Genomic DNA, 27,825 nt, shown 5'->3' with positions numbered 1-27,825 from the left:
AAAGAAAAGAAAAGAAAAGAAAAGAAAAGAAAAGAAAAGAAAAGAAAAGAAAAAAAGAACACAGGCCTTACAAGGCTTCTGGTGGCCTTTCTTTGAGATTTTGCTTTCCTAAAAAAATGTTTTCTTTCAGGCCCGTTGATTGGCGAGTGCTAACTCTGTATGGAAATGTTAAAAACCTATCTGAAAATCATTAATATTCAGAATATATGCTCCCCTCTCCTTGATAGCTAGCTGGAACTAGAAGAAGATTTTTCAGAAATTCATTTGTAACAATATGGAGTCAGGAACCTGGAAAAACTTTCTTCCCCTTGGGGGCAGGTAAGAGACGGAAGGGGTCTTTACCTTTTGTCATCCTTGTACCACTGGAATTCTGCTGAGGGAACTGCTGAGGCCTCACACTGCAGAGTCCCCTTCTGTCCCACAGGGACGCCTGTCCCCTTAGCTTCTGAAATGTATGGTGGATCTGCAGAGAGAAGATGTCCCGGAGCATTTTACAATGCATCCTAAAATGAGGCAGGCCGCCTCATTCACTGGCTTTGTTTTTTCCTCCCTGTTCTACCTCTGCTTGCTTGAGCTGACAAATTGATACACAAATTGAGCCCGAAAGTGAAACCACTCAACACCTTGCTAAGGAAAAGCGTGTCTTCCGAGCATGTATTGCTTCTGTTTCCCTCTGTGCAGAGGTGGAAAGCCCAGGTATTCAGGCATATTTCCTGTTTAAACTTTTTAACTTTCATAGGAGAATGGGAGCCCATCAACCCTACACTCCTTTAATCAGCTTTATAGAATTTCTGCTCACCGGGTTCTTGCCAGAGTATATAACCTCGAACTATTCAATTCCCATCAAAACCTCAGTTTCAAGAAATAATATTCATGGAGAATTGCCTGAAGGGTAGACAGATCAGTCATTCTTCCAGGTATTCTAAAATGGATCCCTGAATCAAGCCAGACCAAACTAGACCTATAAACTTGGCCTGCGTTCATTTGAAGTTTTTACCTAACTACCCTTGGCAATTCCAACAGTTTGCATTGAAGTACATTATGAAAAACAGGCATAATAAACTTGGCATTCTATTTATTGCAGAAATACTGTGTGTGATGTTGTTGACTATATCTCAAAGTGATCTATTTGTGGAGACACTAAAGACAAATTTCTCTTGGGTTTCAGTACCAGAAAAAGCAGTGTTTCTCCCAGGCAACTGGTTTGTTTTCATTTTATGGACATAAACCTTAAAACAGATAATGTTTTCCCTCTTTGATTTCACAACTCAAAGCCAAATTCTGCACCTGCATCTACCCACCTTGTGGTATATCATTTCTGTGCTCATTTACCCTTTATTTTCCTAAATTGGTTTGCCTTTGCTCATATCCCCTTACTCTTCAGGTCAATTTTTATTACCTGCAAGTCATTTTAAATTCCTTTAAAAAATCGGTGATGAAATTTTTGGTATAAAAAATGGTAGCATTATTATACCTATTTCCTTGCTTCTTAAAGTGCCGCATATTAATTAGGTTCAAATTGTAAAAGAAAGCAAAATATTAAAGAATGAGTAATCACCAAGGCACAATATTCTCCCTGCACTTCCATTTCACCCAAGTTTTGAAAAGGAAAGGCTTCTTGTCTGGTGGTTTAGTTCTTGGGTTCTATACTGTTATAAGACTTCTTAAAATGAGCAAAGCAGAGAAACCTTTAAAAAATGTCTTAGAGAAAATCAACGTATACTATGAGGAATCAAGAGGGGAGAGGGTGGGAGAGAGGTGGGGAAGTTGAGTAGAGTCAATGTCAGAGAGAATCTGGGTGGTTGATAAGAAAGAATGAGGGTACTAGAGCAGTGGCTTCCAAAAGTTTTGTATTCTGTACCTCTATTGGTCAAAACAGGTTTTGAGATGCACCCTCTAATATGTGTATGCTTATCTATATTTAAATTATGAATGTGTACTTTGTACATCAACATATATACATCACAAAATGTATGAGGCCATGTAAATGTACCATAAATTTATCATAAATTTCCTTCATATACACAGGTTTGCTCCCCACTATGGATATGGCTGGTCTAGAGAGTGAGGAGCTTGGGAACATAAGGAGTAAAGTATGGGAAAAATTGGGATTCAAAGACATATTTCTATCAATTTTGCATTGAAATCCATGATGATCTTCTAAGAATACAAGTCATGTTTGGGATTATATTAAGTTATTTTCAGCTACAATTATTTTTAAAACTAGAATTTCGACTTCTTTCTCTTAAAAGCAGAGAATGGATGATGATATGGCATTATTTCCCATCCTGAGTGAGCAGCTGGCTATGTGATCCAGCTCTTTGTTGTGGCCATGCCAACAGCCAGACACACACATGCAGGGTGAGGGTTCCTGAGACCACTTACAGTTCACGGTGACCTTGACTCTCCGGACCACTGGTGCAGCCACATCATTCGAGGCACTGCACTCATAGTCCCCCGACTGCTCCCGTGTGATGCCCTGGATTTCCAGGTATTCGTCTTCACTCACAAAGCCCACAGCTGCAGGAGAGGTTGTGGTGAGTAAACACACACACACACACACACACACACACACACACACACACCAAAGGTATAAACTTATAAAACAAGGTATAAAATGGTTATGTCTGCAGAGAATTGTGCCATTTCCAAGTTCAGATTCTTGGGAACAATGTCTATTCTCTTTCCCTCACTCATGGCCCCCCACTATTGCTTCCTTCATCAACTTCTCTTAGTTCCCCAGTGGACCAGCTGAAATGTTTGTGTTCCTATTTAGACTAAACACCGAGCCTAGAGAATTAGTGGTCCTCGATAAGTGATTAATAATTTTGACATTTACACTGCCTGAATATTACCAAGCAATGGGGCTCTGGGATCTGAGTTAGGCACCTCAGGTGAATATTAACTCTTTCTGATTTCAAGGTATCACTGAGGTTGAACTTTGAAGTGTAGAGCTGAACACTGAATCCCAGACCATGAGTCAATTAAAAATACCACACTAGTTGTCACACACATACGCGTGTGTGCACACACACACACATAGAGATGATACAAAAGGCAATGGAGACACTAATAAAATGAATTTAAATTCCTGTTTTTAAATTTAGACTTCAATAAGATCAGCAAAGATCAGTTTTCTAAACTTGGACCTGCTGGAGCTTTTGTGTAGAAGATTCTAAAGACAAACCAACAACAAGGATTCCATACTCTAACCACAAATATGGAAGAAAGTCAAGACCAAGAAGACATGGCTGCAAATCTTGCTGTCTTGTCACTACCCTGACACTCAGTTTCTCTATTGAAAAATTATAAATAACAATACCAACCCACTACCTACTGGCTTCCTACCTAAACACTAGCCATGAGCACTGGCAATGGAAAGACCATAAAGTTAAAGCCTAGAAGACTGATTTCACAGTTCTCTCCCATAGTCACCTTGAACTTCAGCCTACTTGTGGAAAGGCAATGGAGAAAAAAAAAGGAACTGTTTATATCCCACCATTATCCTGCCTTATCTGTTAAGTAAAGATAATTAACATGATGATATATTTTATCATGTAAACTGGGATACTTTTAAGAGTAAAAGTGGTGCTATTAATAGTTACTATAGAGGAATAAGCATAAATTGATATTATCCCTGGCAACTGAGAGACATTTCCCAGGCAGGTTATGCATACAGTCCTATTACCTCACAGGGTTGTTCGGAATAACATGAATATATATATATATATATATATATATATATATATATATATATGTGTGTGTGTGTGTGTGTGTGTGTGTGTGTGTATGAAAGCATTCTGAAAACTCTCACATGCTGTATACCTGTTCCTTTAGGTAGTAAGCCTATAATCCTCTGGGAGGCACAGATTCAGATGGAGTGAAACTATTTTACTGTGAGTGGTCCACATCAGTGGAAAGGAAACAAAGGAGCATTTCTTTCCAGGTGAAAAAAAAAACCCTGCATAATGCCACATGGATCTGCTGATCCAAAGCATGAAAAATGACAATAGTAAGAAACTATTATAATACAAAGAATGATCCATGTGGTATGTAAGTTACCATTGTATTTGTTCTGTGATGTTGTTACATTGTTTTGTCAAGATAACAGTAATAACAATGACAGCAATAAGAAAATGACTTCCTTGCAAAGAGGGGCCACTACCTGCCCAACACTGCCACCACTGCTTGGTCATAAGAAGTCTGTGTCACTGTTGAGTAACAAGTACAACAAGTGTACTCTTCTTCATGCCATATGTGTAGAAACTCTAGATGCATAGAAAATCTCTTGCCTCTACTCCCGACTAGAGAGCAAAAAAACAGTCTATAATCTATTACCGCAAGCAACCAAGAATTATTAATTCACAAGAAGAACCAGGGACACATTAATAAGTAAGACACAGCACCAAAAAGTCCAGGCTATGGAGACGACAATCAATATTAACCCATAGAGACTCACAGTCCAAATCATTAAGAAATTTCTAATTATTAATGGTAGGTGTTTTTTAAGTTTACTTATTTATTTTGAGAGAGAGAGAGAGAGCATGAGCAGGGGAGGGAAAGAGAGAGAGGGAGAGACAAAATCCCAAGGAGGCTCCTCACTGTCAGCACAGAGTCTGAAGGACTGGAAATCATGAGCTATGAGATCATGAGCTGAGCTGAAACAAAGAGTCATATGCTTAACTGACTGAACCACCCAGGTGTCCCAAAAGGTAGCTTTTTTGTTATTGCTCTTTTAACCATCTTGAGGGGAACAAGTATTAACCTTGATTTGAGGAAGAGTGTAGCAAACAAGAAGAAAAGGTTTAAATGAAAAACTTGTGATTCCTTTTATGTTGTCATTGTTTATTTTCTACCAACCTCAAGCCCACATTTGTCAGATCTTTTCCAGCTAGAATGCTATAATTACTGTGCAAAGCATCTCAGAGACCAGTGTCACACTTAATAATCCCATTAATTTTAAATGGTAGTCCTTGGTACATATGTGTGGCAATTGGTGTCATATTTTAATTAGGCTTGCCCTACACCATCTGAAATTAATAATAGCTCGAATTACCAATGTAATTTATAAATTAACAGTGCCGTAGCATTAGGAAATAAATTAGCTCTGGACAGCTGTTTCTGGATTGAGCTCCAGTGCTGGAGCAGTGATTTGTAGGACCTCACATCTCCTGGGAGGCCATGTACTATACCACCAAAGCAAGGAAACAAAATGACACAGGGATATCTTAATCTCTTCTTCTTCTCTCCAACGAGATGCCAAGCATGGTTTTTAATTTTACCATCCAAATATGTTCTTGTGTGACCACAGTAAGATTTACAAGGACCAAGCTTGGATGAACTCGTTATATGGACATCTAAATTGAGAAGCAGGTCTGGGGAATTAGAGTCTCAAATGAAAGCACATAAATATTAGATTAATTAAAATTAAGAATTCATCAAGCTTTCTGTGGGGACATGTGTATTAGCGTATGTGTAATTTTATACATGAATATCAGGCAATCTTGTGTAGGGAAGAAAGTTGGATGGCTTAAGACTTGGGGAAGCCGGGGGCGCCTGGGTGGCGCAGTCGGTTAAGCGTCCGACTTCAGCCAGGTCACGATCTCGCGGTCCGGGAGTTCGAGCCCCGCGTCAGGCTCTGGGCTGATGGCTCAGAGCCTGGAGCCTGTTTCAGATTCTGTGTCCCCCTCTCTCTCTGCCCCTCTCCCGTTCATGCCCTGTCTCTCTCTGTCCCAAAAATAAATAAAAACGTTGAAAAAAAATTAAAAAAAAAAAAAAAGACTTGGGGAAGCCGTATGTTCTCCATTGATCCAGATTTCTATTAACAGAGAGAAGGGATTTACATTTAAGTCATCCTGCAAAGAGCAGTGAGGCTTAATTTTACTATCATATGTTCTCCAGACCAAATGTAGAATTATAGGAAAACCACAATGAGTCCATTGCTTACCAATTATTATATTTACACTTTCTGATAAAATTGGGTAAAACATGTGAAAACTAATTTGTATAGTACAATGCTTCACATATTTTAGCTTCCACTGTTACTATTTTCCCTTTTCTCTTAAATAGGCTTCTTTCTCTAGTAGAAGCATGGATAGTGAAACCAGAGAGAAAAAGATCAGTATACGCATAATGGATTATACTTTGAACAACCAGAAATGAAATTCTTATACTTGCTGTTTAAAACAAATGAAGAATTAAACAAACAAAAAATCCTAAGTTGAAGTTTACAGAGTTGATGATTGAATTTATAGATTTAATGATTCAAGGAGTTTTCTTTTTAATAGCACTTGTGCTCTGGCTGTAAATGATCAATGCTTTATCACTCACATGAGGAACTTACAAAGAATGTGGGGTGGGGGAAGCAGATAAGCAGAGCATACTTTAAAGTGCATTTAAAGTGCTAAAGGAAATTCTTGGTTAAGAACTACCAGTGGGAAAGGGGCAAATCACTTGATAAAACTCTATGAAAAGAAACCCTTCATGGTCAATAGCTTCTCATTTGTAACTCTTTCCTTTCCAAAGAAAACACATCCCTTGGTGGGAATGACACACTTATCTTCCTAAAATACCCCCTCTATCATGTCACACCTCTTCAGACACTAAAAATGGCTCCCTATTTTCTGTAATATCAAACACAAACTCCACTGCTTTATCAAAGCCCTTCATAAAGAAGCCCCAATCTACTCCTCCCAGCTCATCTCACATCTGTGCTGTGAGGAAGGCAATACGTCATCAGGATAAAAAGCAAATTTTGGTATCAGACAAACCCAATCCTCTACTTCAAGTTTCCTGAAGAGTTAACTTATCTGACTCCCTTGTGCCAGCATTGCTTCCTCTCTACAACTCAGTTATCAGACCCCAAGAGGCACTTTGAAGATGGAATGCATGCACAATGCAGCTAGCACACTGAAAGGCACGTGATACATTTTTGCAGGTGTTAGTACTGTCACCACTGTTGTCTCTACCACCGCTGTCACAGCTTTTGAGCCAGGCCATGCTATTTTTCATCTTGGACAAATATCTTCATTCTTTTTGCATAGGTTGCATCTGTCACTCAGAGAGCTATATTCTTCCTGTCATTAAAGCAGACACCATCTAGATTTCAAATTCTAATTCTTCCATGAGAACTCCATTAGGGGTTGAACTGTGTCTCCCTTACCATCCTGTCCGTAATAGCAGAATGTGACCTTATTTGGAAATAGAGTCTTTATAAAGGTAATCAAATTAAAGTGAGGACTTAGGGTGGGCCCTAATCCAGAGTGCCTGGTATCCTCATAGATAGGGGAACATTGGAGACAGGCACAGAGCAAATACCATGGGAAGACAATGGGGGAAAGATAGCCATGTGACCATAGTGATGCCTCTACAGGCCAAGGAAAGCCAAGGATTGCTGGCCAACCACAGAAGCTAGGACAGACAAAGTAAGATTCTCCCCTATAGTTAGAGAGAACATACGCAGGCTGACACCTTGATTTTGGACTTCTGGCCCTCAGAACTGTGAGACAACACATTTGTGTTATTTAAGCCATCTAGTTTGGGCTACTTTGTTATGGCACTCTTAGAAAACTCCCAGGCTCCCATCTGTCTCCTGTCAATGCCTATGGCTGTCCTGCACTCTTGTTGTACGTAGAGCTCTTCTAGGCTTTAAAACCATAAGAAAATTAAACTCAAGAGCTTAAAGAGATATTAGTGGTTATATAATGCCATACTTGCTATATTAGGACATAGTCTGATTTCAGTAAAATTCCCTAGAATAGTTGTTTAAATATAGATTTCTAGATCCCATCCACACCTATTAAATCAGAATCTTCTCAAAGGAGGAGTTTTAATTTTACTAGGAAATTGTCACATACAGCCGAGTTTGGGAATTAGTGATATCGTTAAATCCTTATATCTTAATGTGGGGAACTGCAGTGCAGAGGGGTTCATGTCTGGTTAGTGATGGAACCCACCAGGTCTCTTGATGTCCAATCCACAGCTCCTGGAACTAAAACAGTATTTTGTAATGACTGTTTTATGCTGTATGCACTGGTTTTATTTTCCAGTGCAAATGAAACTGACAGTAGAAACCAAATCTTGGATATCTCTGGCTTTCAAGCACCTAGGAAAGTAGTTTACATAATCTGAAATTTGTCAACTGATTTTTAATAAAATGATTGACTGATAGGCTCAGAACTATGGGTTGAGTTCTATTAAAAAAAAAAAAAAAAAGTCAGGAGCTCCACGTTGCTCACCTAATCTTCATTGGCTCTATTCCCAAGACGGTGCCACTTCTGGAAATCGTTCTTAGCACAATATTTGTTTTTCCTGACTTTAAAAAATACCATCACTATTACTGTTCTAACAAAACAGACTTTCTTTAAATATGTGATTTTAAAAGGTTTATTGAGTGTTTAGTATAATTTATATTTAGTCTCGGGCCAATTATTTCCTCAGAGGAATGCATTCTTAATTTAAAAATGTAGATCAATGAGGAAGTATGATTTATCTAACAGAGTTTTTTTACAGCCAACTTTTCAGGAACACAGCTATTTCGTGAAGTGGAATCTGACACCCCAAGCAGTGAAATGAAGCAAGTTGGAAATGTGATTACACCTGTCTCTCAATCCCTAGAGTGGTTTCACATTGTCCAAAGGCTTGAGCTCAGCAGTTTTTAACAAATCAAATGACAAAAACTGCCCTGTATAAGTGATACCCATGTGGAAAAGAAAACCCCAAGTTTCTGACTCCATATATTGGGTGTTACAAACCTTTATAACTGAAAAATAATAATAGCCACAATTATCATTTTTATTGCACCCAAGAATAAGCTTGTCAGGAGAACAGCTGTAGCTATTGGAGAGGAGAGGGCACAGCTGTTTCCTTACTTAATATTTTTATAGCATATATACCAGCTGAGATAAAAATCATGGGACCTCAGAAACTGAAAAAAAAAAAAAAAAACACACACACACACAGAACACAGACTCCCAGAATTTGAGACTTGGATTTTTATTTTTAATTTAGTTCCAAATACTATAACTAGTTTAGTACTAGGCTAGTACTCTTGCTACTGCTCTCTTTCTTGGTTTCCATCAGGATGTTTCTATTACACTCAGACTGGCCTTCAGAGACAGTTGTTTACATGACTGGTTGGCTGGGGTCCCTCTGGGGCATTTATTATGAGCTGACCAGCATGGGAGGTTTTGTGTTTTTATGGGGAAAAACATGGTCTGTTCAGACACTAGGAGGTAGGGTGGACAAAAGCCATGTGACAGAGGTATGGTTACTGTTCTGCAACACCAATTTCTGCAAGCAGAGAAAATGGTTACAGAGTCCAAGGTTAGAGTCAGAAACTACAGAAGATGTGTTCATGAATGAGTTGGAAGTGGGTGGTGCTGCTGTGAGATCCAGGGTCAATATCTGCCAATGAAGAGGGGAAGTCCTTCCTCATCCTCCAGCACCTGAGAACTCAGTGCAGGCTGGACTGTGAGCTCACAACCAACAACCACTGAGAACAGAGGCTCGTTCTATGTCAGCAGAGGCAAAGGAAAGGGGCTTCACTGAGGGGACAGGGAGCAGAACATGAGGATACTTATATTTGAACACGTGGCAGCGACTCCAAGAACTAAGCAGAGGAGACACTGAGATACTGCTGGAGATTTCTGGGCTTGCAGCTGGGCCCAGAGAGCCATACTGACATGGCACTGATGTAATCCTTGTGCTGTGGGGCCAGGCTAGGGACACGTAGGCTGCACAAAGACTCTAGACAGCAATACCTATGGCAAGTGGGTGAGATTATGATGTTAAAAAGCATATCCAAACATAGTAACAGTACTAATTTGTCCACACAGAATAGCCCCTAAGGGTCTGATGTTATGCTGAAGAGCTGATCACAGATATCAGCACCATTGGCTTGACTGCTCTGTGGGCAGGGCTGAGTTCCCACGACCTAACGTCAGCCCCATAGAACACACTAGTGGATAGTTCCCATCTCTGTGCTTCACATTCCTCCTCTGTAAAATGGGGCAAACAGTGCTACCTTATAGTATTAAATAAGTAAATATGTGTAAAGTATACTTAGAACATAGTAAGTTCTCATTAGGTGCTAGCTATTACTGATACCACAACTCTGTTTGAGCACATTTTAATATACAAGATCCTCGATACAAGAAAATCTCAATGAAGAAGTGAAAGAATAAGATCTCTGCTTTTCTAGTAGGAATTTAATAGTAATAAACTTTATGAAGGATTCACCAAAGATCCTTTAACTAAAAAGTTCTACTCCCTTCACTTAAAATAGGATTTGACTTAGAAGGGATACAGTTTCTCAGGATCATTTCTTCTAGGAAAGCTGGTGTAGCTGCATAGCCCATGTGAGACCTGCTGAGAGCTTCAGAAATGTCTCTATGTAAGTATACACACACACTCATATATATATATATATATATATATATATATATATATAATTTATACAACATAAATATATGTTAAATAACATAAAGGCTCCTAAGATATATATATATCTTTCTCTTCGACACTTCCTTTGGATACAGATAATATGACTGGCAGAAAAGTCTGAATGAGCGAATTTATAAGATCTCTTTCAGAAAAAAATGTTCTAGAGAGTGCAAACCTGCTTTTACTTGGTATAACATTGAGGTACAGCCTCAGTCTTTTAGAAAGTTATTCTTGGTACCAACATAGGGACCATGTTTGGGAAATGAGACAAACTGACTTGTTCTAAATAGCTGGCTTCCACTATATGAGAGCTCTTCCTTAAACATGTTAGTGTTTGTTGCTAGTGAGCTGGGAACTAAAACTGCAGAATGTACACTCTATGTATGGCAACGTCTCCAAGCCATTACCTACCTGCCAGTCTCAGATCTGTATCTGTGTCACATGGCCTCTTCTTACACCTGTGAAAATTATCTCATCCTTTCCCTCAGCTTTCTGTTAGAGAACTAAGAACTGGTTGTTCTGAGCAACTCCAGCTGGTCACAGCACCTCTTGTACCACATTCTACACACAGAAGATATCATTCCCCAGACAGCTTCACTGTTCATGACCTTCTCTGCTTAAGATGAGAACGCAAACTGAGACTTTAAAAATTAATCTATTAACCTGATTCCATCATAAAGTGATAGAGATCCAATAAAAACATTACATACACTGATGCCAACTATAAATTGCATGTCTATCTATCTATCTATCTATCTATCATCTATCTATCTATCATCTATCTATATTTATCTAGTATCTGCCTATCTATCAATCTATTATCTACCAGCAAAGATAACAGAGAGACAATTAGCATAGATCCTAGCATATGTTAAGAATTTATCTTATAGATAAAACTGAATATATGTTTGTTGTTTGAATATGTATGAATATACATATATAAAAATGTAATATATTATTATACGGATATAAAGAGGGGAAAAAAGAAAAAGAATTCCGTTAATTTTTGATTAGGAAACTTTCTGGGAATAATCATAAACTTTGTATTAAGGAGGAGCTGAAGCCCAAAATGTAATTATATGAAAATGAGCCCTGGGACTCCACAGGGCCGAGCCCTGTGTATCTCTGAGGCCTATCTCCTCCCTTAATGATATGACACTAGTTCTCTGTGCAGATGCGGCTTTGGCAGCCGCCTGGGCCCTGGGAGTTGTGTGCTCTTCTGTGAGCCTTTGCATGAAGCCTGTCAGCTAGGTTTTGCATGCAGACCCTCTATTATGGGTGATGATATCAGAGTCAGAAAGCACACAGCTGGATGTTTGGAGTTTGCAGCTTGATGTCTGGAACCTGGGTATTTGCAGCAGTGCAGCTGATGGCTGCTAAAAAAAAAATAAATAAATAAAGAAAGAAATCAGCTTTTGATTTGTAAACTCAGCCAATTTGATCTGAAAGACATTGATAGGGGATAAATATAGAACTCCTCAGTGTCATATTACCTCAGTATCTTGGCTGTTTGCTTTCTGTTTTTCTAAATCTCTAGAGATATAAGTCAGTACTGAGTGCTGAGAAATGTGAAGAATTTAATTGCTTTGAAATTTCCTGCTCAGATTAATTTAAGGGAATTATTTTTACTTGAGAGGCTCCTAATGGGGGAAGGCTCTCCTAACACCAGCCGGCATACCCTCAGGCCAGAAGTCTACTCCCAGAGTCACCTTCACAACCTGGCTCTGAATTGCCTGGGAAAAGCAGAGCAGTCTGTACAGTTGGTCTGTAATTTAGTCATGAAGATACTTTTTAGATTAAAAACAGGAGTTATTAATCTGAGAATTTTGGAACTCTAACCCCAGGGGGTTTTGAATCTCAAGAAATTACCTGATGCATGTGCACATATATGTGTATGTTTTCCTTAGGGGTTTTGACTCTCAAGAAATGACCTGATGCATGTGCAAATATGTGTGTGTGTTTTCCTTAATGAAGGATTGTATAACTTTCTGAAAAAGATTAATATCTACACTTCTTGTTCCTTTTGTTTGTCTCCCAGTGATGATACAGAATCAAATCTCTATCAACACCCAGCCCCACAAAGATAAAATAGAAAAGCTCCTCAAAATAAAACTAACGATAGGAAGGACAGAACTCTAGAAGAAAAAACACAGCATTGTGTATATGTCATTAAATATTTTGGGGAGGATGGGGAGATAAGTAACTTCTAAATAATACTTTTGAAGAATACTTATGCAGAGCTGAGGAGTTCTTTCTTCACTAAAAGAGGGGGGAGTGCTTTGCCCATCAAGACTTAGGTTGAAAGGAACAAAGTGTGTAGCTTTCTGCCCATTCCCTCAGAGCACCGTGATCACCTATTGATTAGCCAGGGGCCTGCTGGACACAGAGGGAAGAAGGATAAGGCTTTCTCTTGGCATGCAGCATCCTCAGATAGGGAGCAGAATGAATTCCCTGAAGAATCCCATCTATTGGTGACTGTATCAAGCAAACACTCAAGGACCATTTGGGGGAAGGAAGGGAGCAGAAAAGCTGGGGTGAGGTCATATCTATGGTTAAGGTAATCTAATGCATATATTCAGATTAGATCATGAGGGGAGTCTACAAAGTACCATCAGTACTAGACATGTAGAGAGTATACCAACATTTCAAACTGGCATGGGGTAAAAGAATGTGTGTAAGAGAATGCCTTGAGAAAATCAAATAGAACTACCCATAGAATAGAAGGAAGCCTACTGATGTAGGATGATCTGGGCCCAGAGAGAAAGGAAGGCATGGCTGAAAACCTTTATATTTGCCATATTTTATTACAGCGTTTGAGTGTGTGTGTGTGTGCATGTATGTGTGTGTGTATCTTTGAAAATAGTTCTCAAAATCTACCCACCACAAAAGCTACTTGCTACCAAATCATACTGCCTGCAACATGTACATGGGCCATGTGTCCATTCTTAACGTTCCACTATATACAGCTGGACTTTTCAACCACATGGAATCCATGAAAAGAGAATGTATGAAAAAGCAGAGTTGATTTACTCTTTCACTAGTGACACTACTAGTATTTCCATCAACCTGTCTTCATTTCACATAAAATCTAAAAGTAGGCATGCACCCATGGGTCCGGGATGAAATACACTCCACATAGACAAGACAACCATTATCTACTAGAACAAGCATGGTGTGTCTGAATCCTGATTATGGTTATTTCTTTTAGAAGTAAGGGAACTTTGAGTAAATTACTGAGCCCCAGTTTCCCCATTACCAAAATGTGAAGACTTTTCTTATTACTCACAGACCGGGGCTGAAAATTATATGAGAGAATGCGTGTGGAAGACACCGAAGGGTGATTGTCACATGGAAGATGATCAATACATATTAGAAGGAACAAACCACAGGACAGTAGATAATCCTTAAATCAGGGCCACTTTGCTACATCTACCCCCTTCCAGGTCAACCTATACTTTGAAACCTTATTCCAACATTTTAAATACCAACTATGCTCGTAATTTCCACATGTACATCACCACCCCAGGAGGCTCTGCTGAACTTTCCACCTACCAAATACCTCACTAGTCTCACAGACACCATGGGCTGAATTTACCATCTTGCCCCTCAAACCTGCTCTCACCCCATGTCCACTCGGCTCTGTTGCTGGTCTGGCTAACTCCCCATCCTCCTAAAACAAAATAAAATAAAATAAAATAAAATAAAATAAAATAAAATAAAATAAAATAAAATAAAATAAAATAATAAAATAAAATAAAAAATATAAAATAATAAAATAAAATATAATAAAATAAAGTAAAATAAAAAAGAGTCACATGTGATTCTTCTTTCTCTTCAACAAATCATGTTGTTTTTACCTTCCTTAGAGGTTTTAAATCTATTTCCTTCTTTTCCTTGTCATTGTTAACTATCTTAATTCAGGTGTCCATTATCTACTGCAGATTATTTTAATACCCTCTTTACTGATCTACCTGCTTCCAACTCATTATTTTTGTTTTTGTCCAATTATTGCTAAAAATAAAAAACAATCACACCCCTGCTTAAATCCTTTCACTGCACCACATTCCTCCTTGACATGGCATATACAGGCTCCTTAGCAGCTGGCTCTTGTCTACATCTCCAGGTTTTTCTCTTACCAACTCCTTTCTCCTTACATTCACTGGACACACCAGCAAGTTCCTAAAATACTAGGCTATTGATATGTGCCTTTCTACCTTGTCCTTCTCCACCGGGGATCTCATGCCCCTATGTCCCCTTTCAAATGTCTGCACATTCTTCAAAACCATCTTAGGTATCATTCCTCTGGGAATGAACGTTTTCTTGACATTCAGAATTCCTTGCTTCCTTTCTACCCAGTTTATTTTGTTTCTAGTGTTGTACTAATCATACTGCATTGTTATGTATTTGCATATGTTTACCCATCTGGACTCAAAATTTCAGGAAAAGAAGGACTCTTATTTGTCTCTATATCTCTAATACCTATAGCAGTGTTTAACCAAAGAAGGCACCGAATGATCATATGGCCAAAGATTGAATGAATTAACTGACTGTAATTCTGGTGGCTGTTCTGGCTGCCATAACGAACTACTGAAAGCCTTCTTTTGGAGAAAACAGCAGAGGTCTATTTTTTTAAGTTTTTTTTTTTTCTCTCTGATAAAGGGCTGGACCTCTCAAATCTCCGTAAGTTAAATAATTTTTTCCACATTTTCTAAGGTGAGCTAAAAAAGCCTTCATCAAGCTAGGCCTGGAGTGAATAAGAGCTGGGTTTGGCCATCTCCACAAATATCCTTAGTTAAAAGCTCTTGTAGCTAATGTCCCTGCTTCCTCTGAACGAGTTATGATGCAGCGTGCCCTAATCAGAAGTGTCTCAGAGAGCTTTCTTATGTCATAGTCAATTTGGATGAATTTTTTCCAACTGGAATCAGCTTGGTGATTCAGCTCTGCCTATATGTAATTAGTGGTGGAATGATTGCAAGCAATGTGATTAGGCTCTTTACCTTCCTGGGACAGGCAGGGAAAAAGTGCTGTCATCAACACAAAATGGGCCTCAACAGGAGAAGGGGGAGCCTCTGCAGTAGAAACACCACTGCCAATAAGCACTACAATAAGCAGCATCACACCAGGCATGGAAGCTGGTAAGTGGGGATGTGGTTTCAAGCAACGGCTGCTTCTACTGAGAAAATACTGAACTTGGCCTCATACAGCAACATTGTACTATAGCATCAGAAGCACCCTGAGCTCTCCCCATCACCTGCTCCATGAAGTTTGAAAGCAAAATGCACAAAAAGACCAAACAAATGTCCCTGTTCTCACACATGTGCTCATGACAGTCCCCTGCCCTCTCTCCTTCTCAGGATCCAGGGGCTATGCCTGCCACTGACATGACCAGTGTCATGTTCTTTTCACTTCTACCTGTCCTCCACTGCTTTATTTAAACTGCATTAGCTCCCATTTCCTACAGTTCCAAGAGATGGGATAAGGGGACATTTTATTTTATCACTGACCAAAGTGTCACTAATATTTGAATGCAAACAATGAACTGCCTTAACTGATGGGCCATAAGTTATTCTTAATTTCTGTTTTAATTCTCTACTTTAGGAGACTAATTGCCACATCTAAGACTTGACTGGCACCTTCTAAGGTGCAGTGGACAAGTGGATAGAAGCTCATGAAGCAGCCCATAGAGTCAATGGCTGCTAAAGTCTGGGTTGAGAGAAAGAGACAGAGGCAGTGAAACAGAGGAGGAATGTGTAAGAGAGTAGAGCTTGAGCAGATGATAAAATTACACATCAAACAACAAAGAAAGCAAGCAGAATGCACGCGTTTGCTAAAGGCAATTATCCAGTTGCTTAGGTAAATCAGAATTTCACTCCCATGACTACTGTGTTCTCATCAAAACTACTGTCACTACTCTGGAAGTAGTTAGACACAACTACATTTTTGTATGAAGATGAAGTCTGTGGGAGCAGCTAGTCTGCACAGTACTTGAGTGTCTTACTAGGCTTCAAAGACCCTGGCATTGGCTAGAATAACCACTCCTTCCAGGAAACCCATCTAAGCGGAAAAGGGGGCAGCACACTTTTTGTACATAGACCAAACAGAAAATATTTTAGACCTTGTAGCCCATACAGCCTCTGTTGCAGCTACTGAACTCTGCTGTTGTAGTGCAAAAGCAGCCATAGAGTATATGCGGGTGACAGTGGCTGCCTTCCAATAAAGCTTTATTGATGAACAATGAAATTCCCACTTCATATAATCTTAATTTATTATGAAATATGGTTCTTCTTTTAATATTCAACTATTTAAAAATATAAAAGTCATTCTTAGCTTGCAAGACATGCAAAAAAGCAGGTGGCTGGTTGGATATGGCCTACAGACTGTAGTTTGCTGACTTTTGATGTATGAGTGTGAATCTCTCCAGTTGCCTTCTACTTCCCATAGTCTTATCTCACAGTTTCACAGGACATTAATCTGGCTCAACTTCACACTACCTTTTCTTTCAAACCTCTTCCATTCTGCTTTCTGTACCTCTAGCAGTGATCAGAGACTCCCTTATCTCCTCCCACTTTTCTTGGACAGATACCTCCCTCTCACTGTCATGGAGTCTAAGGGTATGCATTCCACTGACCCACCCTATCAAGTGGAGGCTACTGATGTATTTTATTGTTTGTTGGTATCTTTGTTTTCTAGTGAAATTTCTAGACTCCATCTTTATAAAATCCTGTACCTAATTGCACACTCCTTTGCCTCACTACACATCTGTTCTACTGACCTCCTGGTCATCCCTTCCCATTCATTGAACACCTTTGCTCCTGGCTTAGAGTCTTAAACTCCATGCCACCTCGAACCTATCATTCTCAGTGAATTTGTTGTCCAGAAACATAATCTATCAAAAACTTGATTCTCACATTATTTATCCCTTATCTCCAATGAGTTTCTACTCTGCTCACTTCAGTGACCTACTTCACACGCACACATGTAATTCATAAGAAACTGTACCACCTCTGAAGTCATGAATCTGAGCATCTCACTTTGTCCATGACTTAATATCTTTGCCTACACATTTGCTCAATGACTTTATGGAAACCATTATTCTATTTCCCTGAAGTCTCAAATGCACTGACACAACACTTTTTATTCTTTTTTCGTTGGACATCCCTTTTGATAAAACTTAGGTTTTTATGACCCATCACTGTAGTCTCTCACTGGAAAATACTATTTCACATCTACCTGTATATTATACTAGCCTGAGGAAGGCTCATTCTACATAGATCCAGATATCTGTATTCTCTGTGTTTACTCTAGGAGTATCACACAAAGAGGAGCCTGACTTGACCAGACATTCATCACAAATAAGCTCTCACCAATGCTCTGGAATTTTACAGTGTTTCTCTGATAACCAGACTCTCCCACTCTCAAGGTTCATTTTTCTTGTTCACTCTCTTCAAACACCTCACTGCCAGGTCATCATCTCTCTGATGATGATCTGTGCCATCCTCTGATGATCTGCTAATGAGGGGGACCCAGAAGCCACCAGGCAGTATCACTCCTTTTTTCACAATCAAATCTACAGACCTCTATATCTGTGCCTATCATCACACTGTCTCCTGAGTTGTGGAAAATGACCCATCATTGTAAACTTTTACTGGAGGGTGCCCTCAACTCCTCTTCCTCTTCTGCCCTCCAACTGAACAGCTGTCTGTCTCCTCTCAAAAAAGCAAAAAAAAGGTCTTCCTTTTGATCTATAATTTCTTCCATTCTCACTTTTTTGAGGACCTCATTCTGTTTTATTTATTTATGCCTCACAGATTTTTAAAAAATTATTTTTAAGGGCACCATTCCAGGCAGTTGCTCCAATTGACTTTGTTTAACTGATAAAAATGAGTTTGCTATCCCAGTCTTAGTTCCTAGCTGTAATCCACTCAGATTTTTCTCACTTTTTAAATGTCTGTTTTAACATTACTCCTCTCTTGACACTGTTTCACAACCCTAAGCATCTTGAAACTGTTGTCCAAATGTGCCCTCTCAAATTCTTTTTTTCCCATTTTTTAGGGAGAGAGAGCACGAGTGTGGTGAAAGGGCAGAGAGAGAGAGAGAGAGAGAGAGAGAGAGAGAGAACTTTAAGCAGGCTCCATGCTCAACACAGAGCATACTGTTGAAACAGCCTCTGGACTTTCTAATTTAAAAAAATTATTATCTATTCAATATTTTCCAATAACACTACCAAGTAGGTACAGCTGATACAGTAAACACCAAATAAACATAAATTGTTACATAGTGTATCATGACTTAACCCCTCTTTCTCTCTTTACCATCTTTTCCTTAATATATTTCTGTAGTTGGCTCAGGCCTCACTAAAAACAAAACAAAACAAAACAAAACAAAACAAAACAAAACAAAACAAAAAAACAACTTGTAATTCCAGGAGAATATCATCTTCTCTTTGGTCCCTGGTTTTACTCATGCTATCACCTAGAAACACTTTCTCTCTCAGGCTGCCTTATCCATTTCCTTCAGGTCACAACTTAGATTTCATCTCATATGGGAATCCTTCCTCAGCCTTTCTTTTTTAATGTTTATTTATTTGTTTTGAGAGAGACAGAGAGAGAGAGAGAGAGAGAGAGAACACAGCTGAGGGAAAGACAGAGAGAGGGAGAGAGAGAATCCCAAGCAGGCTTTGTGCTATTAGCATGGAGCCTAACACAAGGCTCCATCTCAGGAACTGTGAGATCATAACCTGAGCTGAAATCAAGAGTCAGATGGTTAACTGACTGAGCCACCCAGATGCCCCTTTCTTTAACCTTCCTGGTGCCCCTGGAATAACACCTTATCCCTCTCTTCATCGTATGTCATAAGTACCCAGGTTTTTTTTTCTACCTTAACACTTATAATATCGTATTGAAGTGGTCTGGTTATTTTTCTGTCTCTCCCTTCAGATTAAAAGTCGACTAAGAGCAGATAATAGTTCTGTATATGTAGCAGTATGTTCGCAATATATAGTTGTTAAATGAATGAATGAATTAATATATTAGCTGATATGTTCCCTGCTGTCAGTAAATTTATAGCTAACTAGGTCCACACTAATTCTCTGTCTATATCTGTATGGACAGAATTTTTTCAAGTAACCCACTTTATAATCAAATGCATATTCAGGGCTGCCTAACAAAGAAATCTGCCCTTATTAAATTCTTTAATAACACATGACATACATACCTGACTTTAGTCCCATTTTCTTTCTTTCTTTTTTTTTTTTTTTAATTTTTTAACCTTTATTTATTTTTGAGACAGAGAGAGACAGAGCATGAACGGGGGAGGGGCAGAGAGAGAGGGAGAAACAGAATCGGAAACAGGCTCCAGGCTCCGAGCCATCAGCCCAGAGCCCGACGCGGGGCTCGAACTCACGGACCGCGAGATCGTGACCTGGGCTGAAGTCGGCCACTTAACCGACTGAGCCACCCAGGCGCCCCTTTAGTCCCATTTTCTATTACTCCCAGCTTCCATCTTTCTTACATCAGTGGTTTACCGGTGGGGGATGTGTGTTTGCTGACATTACCCAAAAATTACACATTCATGGTGATTATTTAAAAAATTGGACTCATTTTAGTCAATTATTGTTATTATTATTATTATCATTATCATTAATCCTCTGCAGGACTTGCATTTCCAGTTAAGATGGAGTAAGCTCACTGTACCTTAAGCACACCTTACGGTCTTCCACTCATTACAGCTAGACAGAATACATTTAAAAATCATCTAATTACTATGAAAAACAAACAATAACAGGTAGATTGGAGAGGTAAATCAAAACTTGAAGAAAGACCAAAACAGTGGTAAATTTCCTGTTTTGCTTTGTTTCCCTTTCTTTTTCAGCATAAATGCAGAGCAGCCAGAATCCTGAAATGGTGTGATATATGAAAACTGAGAAAATATAAGCCCTCTCTTTTGGGTCTGAGGATGAAGACAGGGGAAACTTGCAAGATGGGGAGAGTAAGGGACATTCTCTGTTGTTTTGTTTTGTTTTGTTTTGTTTTGTTTTGTTTTGTTTTGTTTTTTGCTGTTTCCCTTCTTGGCTCTGCCCTGAGGTAAACCTCAGTCCTGTAGCTGCAGTCCTGCAGCAACAATGGTAGTGGCAGTAGTGACCACAAAAATACCTAAAACTTAAAAAAAAAAAAATTTTCTTTATGACCAAAAGAACTAAGGAAAAGGACCCCTGTGGTCTGAAAAATGTGAAGGAATTTCCATTACATATTTTTTTCTTCCCTTTGTCCTCTTTCACTGCTTTGCCCCAGAGTTTGACTCAGACACAGGAAATTAGAATCATTAAGGAAAGTCTAATAATTTTGTTTTCTAGGCAGAGGGCAAGAAAAGGGGACCATGAGTGCTAGAGAGTAGGAGGAAATCAGAAAGAAGGGAGCTCAAGAAAAGGGTCACGTAAACGCTGTGTAAAACCTCAAGTTCACCTCTGAACATCTGGGGAACTCACTCCAAACAGCATACCCAAAGTTTCAATAACTGAAGTCTTGTTTAACCCAGAGTCCTAGTTAGCCAATGGAAGACATATCTTAATAACACTGTGAAGACTTTGGAGTAGAACTGGCATTGGAACCACAGACAGCAAAAAGAGGGTCAATATTTGTGGCATGGACCAAACTGAAATAATAGGCTGTAAAAATAGCCAATTCTATCTCTGAGAAGATTACTGAAAGGATTTTTATAAAATCTAGAGCCTACTAACCTAATATTCCAGCATGTGGGGCATGACCCCAAATCACTAATTATATAAAGAACAAGGAAATGCTCGACAACTCACAAGGCCAAAGACAGCAGAAACCAACCCTCAGAAGTTCTATATGTTGCAAATATCAGACTTTCAAGCAGGTAGTAGCTAGGGCCCATGAAATAAAAATGAATGCTTTTGAAATGAACATATACATTTTCAACAGAAAACTTCTAGTTTTATAAAGCTTGACTACAAAAGGACAACATAATAAATGTCTTGGGGTGATGGGGCTGTTGTGTATTCTGTTCAGTTTTAGTGGTGAGGAACATGTTAACATTTATAGAAATGTATACCTAAAAAAAAAGTAACTACCTTTAGCAGTTAATACAGTGCATGGTACAACATAAGTGCCAAACAAATTATATTTCATAAGTCAAAGTCTTGAATGTTCCCAAGCTTAGAGCTCTTCTTAAAATTTACTTGTTCTTTAAATTTAAGTAAATCAGGATTTTCAGTGCACTGAGAAACTCAAGGTTCCTTCAAATAATTGGGGATATTTTGGGAAACTCATAGCCCTTTTTTCTTCTGTGGCTCTTGGTTCTGGATTCTACTAAGAATCCCATTCTCCACTCTGTGCTTTGTGTCCTGTCCAGGCGGTCTTCCCTCTACACTGATTGGTAGAACTTCTTCAGTTCCCAGGGAAACACTAACTCTAGTCTCTGTGTATAGCACACAATTCTAAGGGTTTTTGACAAAAAAAGGAGAATGTATTTCACAAAGCATATAAAGAACTAAAATTTCACTTTTAAACAGTCTTGCCTCCAGGGATAAAATACATCGTCCCTGCCAACCACATAAATGTATACTGAATGACTAGTCTTAATTATTACTCAATATTCTTCAAAATAGACATGTATTCACCCGGGACATCTTCAGAGCACTGTGTTTTTCCTTTTATTCGCATACACCATGTACTCTCTTTGGGCATGCACATAGACCTCAAAGTGTAAGCTAATAAAATTGAAGGCCTATTTGGGACACACTCATATGCATGCTCACATATACACATATGTTAGCACATTTTATTATTTATATATTTAGCAGAATACTTATATTTGCCATTTATTTCCCTTTAAGTCTATTTTTTCAGATGTTCTATATTGGGAAGCATTCATGGAATCATAAGTCCTTAATTCATTTGCACTTGACTTCCTATAATCATATTCTCTAGTGGGTGTTCAGTCTCCCAAATCCCTTTCTCAATTCTTTTTAGTGTATTATGTTTTCTCATAAACCAGATGTTTTTTCCCCCCTAGGAAATCACATAACTTCAACCTCATACACACTCACAGCTTGACACATATACAGCTAGCTCAAGGGCCCTGTGCTCAGTCACATGCACACTGGGCCTGACACACAGGCCCAATGCTGGGTAAAGAAGCTTCCCCAAAGGGATGGAGAAGGGAAGTACGGGGAGGCTGGAGAGAGGAAGATACAAGAAAAGGAGTGGGAAGAAGAGATGGAAATGGTGTCTGTAGGGCAAAGACATAACAGGGGCTTGCCACAGGAACTGGGCAAGAGCTGAATGTTTCATTTGCAGCCACCATTATTGGCAGGAAAATTTCCACTTTCCCCTAATAAGCCCCTCATTTAACAGGGAAGGCCTATTTTAGTCTTGCCCATCTTGGCCTCCCTTCCAGCCCTCTTAGCGGAAAGCACTGTCAGTCCCTGAGACCAACTTAGAACAGGGTGCTGTGAAGAACAGCCTAGAGAAAAGGTTTAAGCAACTATAGGGCATATTAGATGTTTCTTTTTTTCTTTTTTCCCCCCAATCCTCCAGGAAAATACACATGATGCAAATATTTTTTTAAATGCCAAATTTTCCATCCAAATGCATGCTCAAACTTTAATAGGCATAATATTCCATCTTCCCAAGGTGTGTGATCTCTGATCAGGAGGCTGTCATAGTTGCCTTTCTGTATAGAGACATTGGGCATCAAACCCTGAACTAGGACAGTCTATGGAGCTCATTACCTTGAATCACTCACCTACAGCTACTGTGCTGGCCAAAGTAGGTAATGACCTTACTCACTTGTAAATAACTAAGAATAGAATAATAGCCAGAAGTTTAATTCATACACTATATGGTAGGAATTGCCCATGCTTTGTTTTGTTCCAAGTACATACAATAATATTAAGGCATGTTACTGCAGGTATGTAACCCTGGATCTATCCAAACAATTAAAAATCATGCATACCAGGGCATCTAGGTGGTTCAGTCAATTGAGCGTCTGACTCTTGGTTTTGGCTCAGGTCATTATCTGATGGTTTTATGAGTTCAGGTCGTATGTTGGGCTTTGCGCTGATGGCGTGGAGCCTGCTTGAGATTCTTTCTCTCCCGCTCTCTGCCCCTCCCCCACTCATTCTGCTTCTGTCTCTCTCAAATTAAAAAAAAAAATCATGCATACCATATAAATATGTAGACACACACACACACACACCACTTGTATTCAACAAGTTACAGGTAAACACAGGCATTCATAGGCATAAGTTATAAGATTTTGTGTAATTTCTCTTTTAAATTCAGTAAGTGTTTAATTTATCATTTTACCTGCCCTAATATGTTTTAAACCATCTGCTTTCTGCTGGAAACATAAAGGAGAAAATCATCCAAGCTCAGTATAAATATCCCAAGTTATGAGTTAGTCTAGTTAGAATTAATGATGCTAACTGTATCAGAGATCAGATACTCTTTGGAAAACATGAGATTTTCACATCATAAGCTGATCATGGAGAATATTTCTGCCCAGGGAGCTGTTTTAGACAAAATCCTCGACCTGGGGGTGGAGTTCTTGGTTTGTCATCTGAAGGCTCCTAATAATCACTCTTATCCATCACCATAAAAAATGTGTCTTTGTGTAAACTTGGAAACCAGAACAATTTATAAGTATTTCAAGTTACCCACTCGCTTCCAGACACAAGCTATTCCCCAAACAGCTCTAGCTCAGCTACACTTATGACAAGAGAATTTCTGAAGAATATTTCATGGAGATTTTTAAAACGTTAACAACAATGCAAATATCGATGTCTCAGCCAGTCAATATCAAAATTTATAGTCCTTCAATATAAACACTGAGCCAGGCTCCCTATTGGTCAATATTTGCACTCAGGTAAATAAATCTTTATACTGACTTCAGCAGATGTCAATAGCTACTTATTCCAGATAAGTAAAAGTAAAAACAGGAAGCATTATTTATTTTTTGAGGTAAAATAGCAACTAGTTACATAAAGGCCCTGCAGCATTTCTGAAATATCAATATGTAGTCATTTTTGGCAAATAAAAAATAACTGTATTATAATGTGGGCTTAAAGCACACTGGTTGAAATCTTAGAAGTAGGAGTTAATAAAAATAAATTTCATCTATGTTATTAATATCACAATGCTGTTTTTTAAGACTTGAAAGAATTCTCAGCTTTCTTGTTCTTTTCATCATGAGTGAGGTTAATTTTTGATATTATTCATAACTATGAGAATTTTCAAAGAGATAGTCCCGAATGCTTTCTAGATTATGTGATTGACCCTTATGCTAAACCTAAAAGAAAAATATGCCCATGCTTGACCTATATGTGAGTGACTACATACTGTCTGGTCATCCTTCAGGTTTTATGTTTCATGCTTTGGAATCAGGCTTCACAGATGATTTCTGGGCATCAGGATTCTATATTTCTACATCTCTAATAAGAATAAACTGGGGTTATGTTTATGAAATAAGGTTCTCCTACAGTCCCTTGGGTGGGCAAGGACCTCTTCCTCTATAAGACACAATAAACAGCACCCAGTGGAAAGTCAACAAATATTTCTGTGTTATTTGCATAAGTAGAATTGTGAAAAAATATTTTTCAACTATTTTCCTTTTGGGGGCACACTGTGCTTTCTGTATGAACAGAATTTATTTACCTAGACACTATCAGGTACTCACTTAAAAATAATAATACACTGATAAAGGTAGCAATGTTACTTCCCTATAAGAGTTCCCGCACCCTTCAAGCTTGTGATTATGCTTGAGTAATTGGTGTGTGGACTAACAGAAAATTTAACCAGTCTAAATGTGGCCATGCTCCAAATCACCCCTGATCACACCCAGAGTTGTTCCTTTACAGCTGTTAGCAGAATTCAGTTACTAAAAAAGTGATACTCTGTGGTGATGTGGCACTCTTAAAGCAGCGTATGTCAAATGAAATTAAATGAAGATTTATGCCCATTATAAAAATGTCTACAATGCAATAGAGGCCAAAAGAAAAAAAAAGTGATAAGAGCTGCTAAAAGTGGAATGTTATTTGTCTCAAGACTAATTTTCCAGCATAGTCTGTGTAGGCTTGTGGGCAATGGTAGCCAACTCTGTAGGAGGGTGAAGATCTATTTGTTGCTTTGGAGTCTGGGTGCTGTCTATACAACCAGAAGCAAATAGAGGCAGATTCCCAGAGAATCCACCAAAGGAATACTGTTAGAACAGCATGACAGTCTCCCAGGCCTGAAATCTCATGATGCTACATTACTATTTTTCTTTGGGATATGAATGTCAACAGCCTTTTAAATTAATCAAGAGAGTTTTAACAGCAAACTTCAAATTTACCTACTTGAATTATGTAAATCATAATTCTGGCCCAGAAGAATGTCTCTAATGACCCCAGCTTAGATCCATGCAGTGCTGGCACATTTCACCTCAACAACCTCTTAAAGACACTAGTGGACACCTATAATAGTTTATTGCTTATTTATTTAAAACTCAACACAAATCTTCTGAAGACCTACCAGGAGCTAGAAATAGATAATGACCTGACAACAGTGACTGGCATGTAACAGGAGATACCAATAATTATTTGTTAATAGAATTAATAATTAAGAAATTACTGTGGCAGAATTCTAGCATTAAGAGGCTTACAGCCTCTGGAGAATTATGTAATGCAACCATTATAACACACTGGGATATTTTATACTGGAAGTGTGTAAAGGAAACAATGCAATCAGAGTATTGCATCCACAAGACTATAGAGTTCTTCTCTCTATAGTTAATTCTGGTGGGTTTGTATCTTGGGGGGGGCAGTGGTAAAGGGAGTTATTTATCAGGGAAATATTCATGGAAGAGGTAACATTTATTTTAATTTTTATTTTTGAGAGAGAGAGTGAGAAAACACTAGTGGGGGAGGGGCATAGAGAGACGGAGAGGATCCAAAGAGCGCATCGCACTGATGGCAGAGAGCCTGATGCAGGGCTTGAATGCAGGAATCACGAAATCATACTTGAGACAAAGTTGAAGTCAGATGCTTAACCAACTGTGCCACCCAGGAGCCCCAGAAAAAGTTAACACTTAAATTGAGATTTTATTTTTATTTTTTTGAGATTTTAAAAGGTCAAACATAAACAAAGAGCCTGGAAGACAAGGGGGAAAGGATTCTAGGAAACTGGAATAGTATGTGCAAAAGCACAGAGACAGAAAAAGCAGTAACTGAGAGGTGTTTATAAATCAATTGTTGATCCCAGGGCTTAAAGTGAAATAGTGGAAAGAATAGTGGGCATTAAGGGTGGGCATTTGGGTAGAGATCTAAATATGACAGACAAAAAGGTTTTAGGATATTCCTAAGGAGCAAGAGAAACCATTTATAAAATTGGAGCAAGAGAAGAACAAAATGAAATATCTATGATAGTGCCCTCTACCAGCAGAACGGAGGATGAAGTAGAGAAGCACAGGTCTAAGAGACAAAGAGATCAGCAAGAGAAATAGTGAATGATCCTGGTAAGGGACAACCTGTGCCTCAACCAGCAGTGGCAGTGGTAATGGAGGGAAATTAATGTATTGAAAGGATATTCAGAAGGATTTGAAGTGCTTCTAAAGGACTTGGACTCAGAAACTAAAAAGATATGTCAAATAAAAAGAGGGAAGCTAAGTTAACTGATACTTTTCTGTGTGAGACGATAGGACAGTAGTGCCATTCCCTGTAATAAGGAATACAAGAAGCAAATGATGGACTCCAATTATAAGTTTAAAGTGGCTGTAGGCATTAAAATAAGAATGTCTTTTAAATAGTTAGATATTTGGATTTGGAGCTCAGGAGTGGAGCCTGAACTATGCAGACCTCCTTCTTTGGTTGTTCATTGCAGCTGCACTTTGGTGGTATTTATAGTTTATAGTAGCTAGGGTCTGGAATGAGATGAAAGGAAAAATGTCATAGGGGATATATATATATATATATATATATATATATATATATATATATATCTCACATCTTTATCTATTCATCAGTCGATTGGGTTCTTTCCATAATTTGGCTATTTGTGCTCCTTTGAGTCAGCATTTTTGTATCCTTTGGATAAATACCTAGTAGTGCAATTGCTGGGTTGTAGGATAGTTCTATTTGAAGTTTTGAGGAATTTTTGTTTTCCAGAGTGGCTGCACCTGTTTGCATTCCCACCAAAATGCAAAAGTGTTCCCTTTTTTCTGCAGCCTCACCAACATCTGTTGTTTCCTGAGTTGTTAATTTTAGCCATTCAGACAGGTGTGAGGTGGTATCTCGCAGTGGTTTTGATTTTTATTTCCCTGATGATGAGTGATGTTAAGTATCTTTTCATGTGTCTGTTAGCCATCTGGATGTATTCTTTGGAA

General features: G+C 38.7%; 1 protein-coding gene across 6 annotated transcripts in view; it reads right to left on the bottom strand.

Moving 5' to 3' along the window:
- Positions 1-27,825, bottom strand: part of NTM (neurotrimin) — a 957,218-nt gene that overhangs the window by 19,292 nt on the left and 910,101 nt on the right. For all 6 annotated transcript variants that reach the window (XM_040483562.1, XM_040483563.1, XM_040483567.1 and 3 more), the window contains 2 exons: positions 2,386-2,520; positions 343-463 (listed from right to left, as the gene is read on the bottom strand). In XM_040483562.1, coding sequence (XP_040339496.1) covers positions 343-463; positions 2,386-2,520 — 256 coding nt within the window. The remainder of the gene's footprint in view (positions 1-342; positions 464-2,385; positions 2,521-27,825) is intronic.

This window comes from Herpailurus yagouaroundi, unplaced genomic scaffold (genome assembly GCF_014898765.1).
Source record: "Herpailurus yagouaroundi ecotype Mexico unplaced genomic scaffold, PumYag 161, whole genome shotgun sequence".
NCBI classification, from domain to species: Eukaryota; Metazoa; Chordata; class Mammalia; order Carnivora; family Felidae; genus Herpailurus; species Herpailurus yagouaroundi.
Note: the sequence above shows the minus strand (reverse complement) of the source record. Positions and strands in the feature narration are given on the sequence as shown.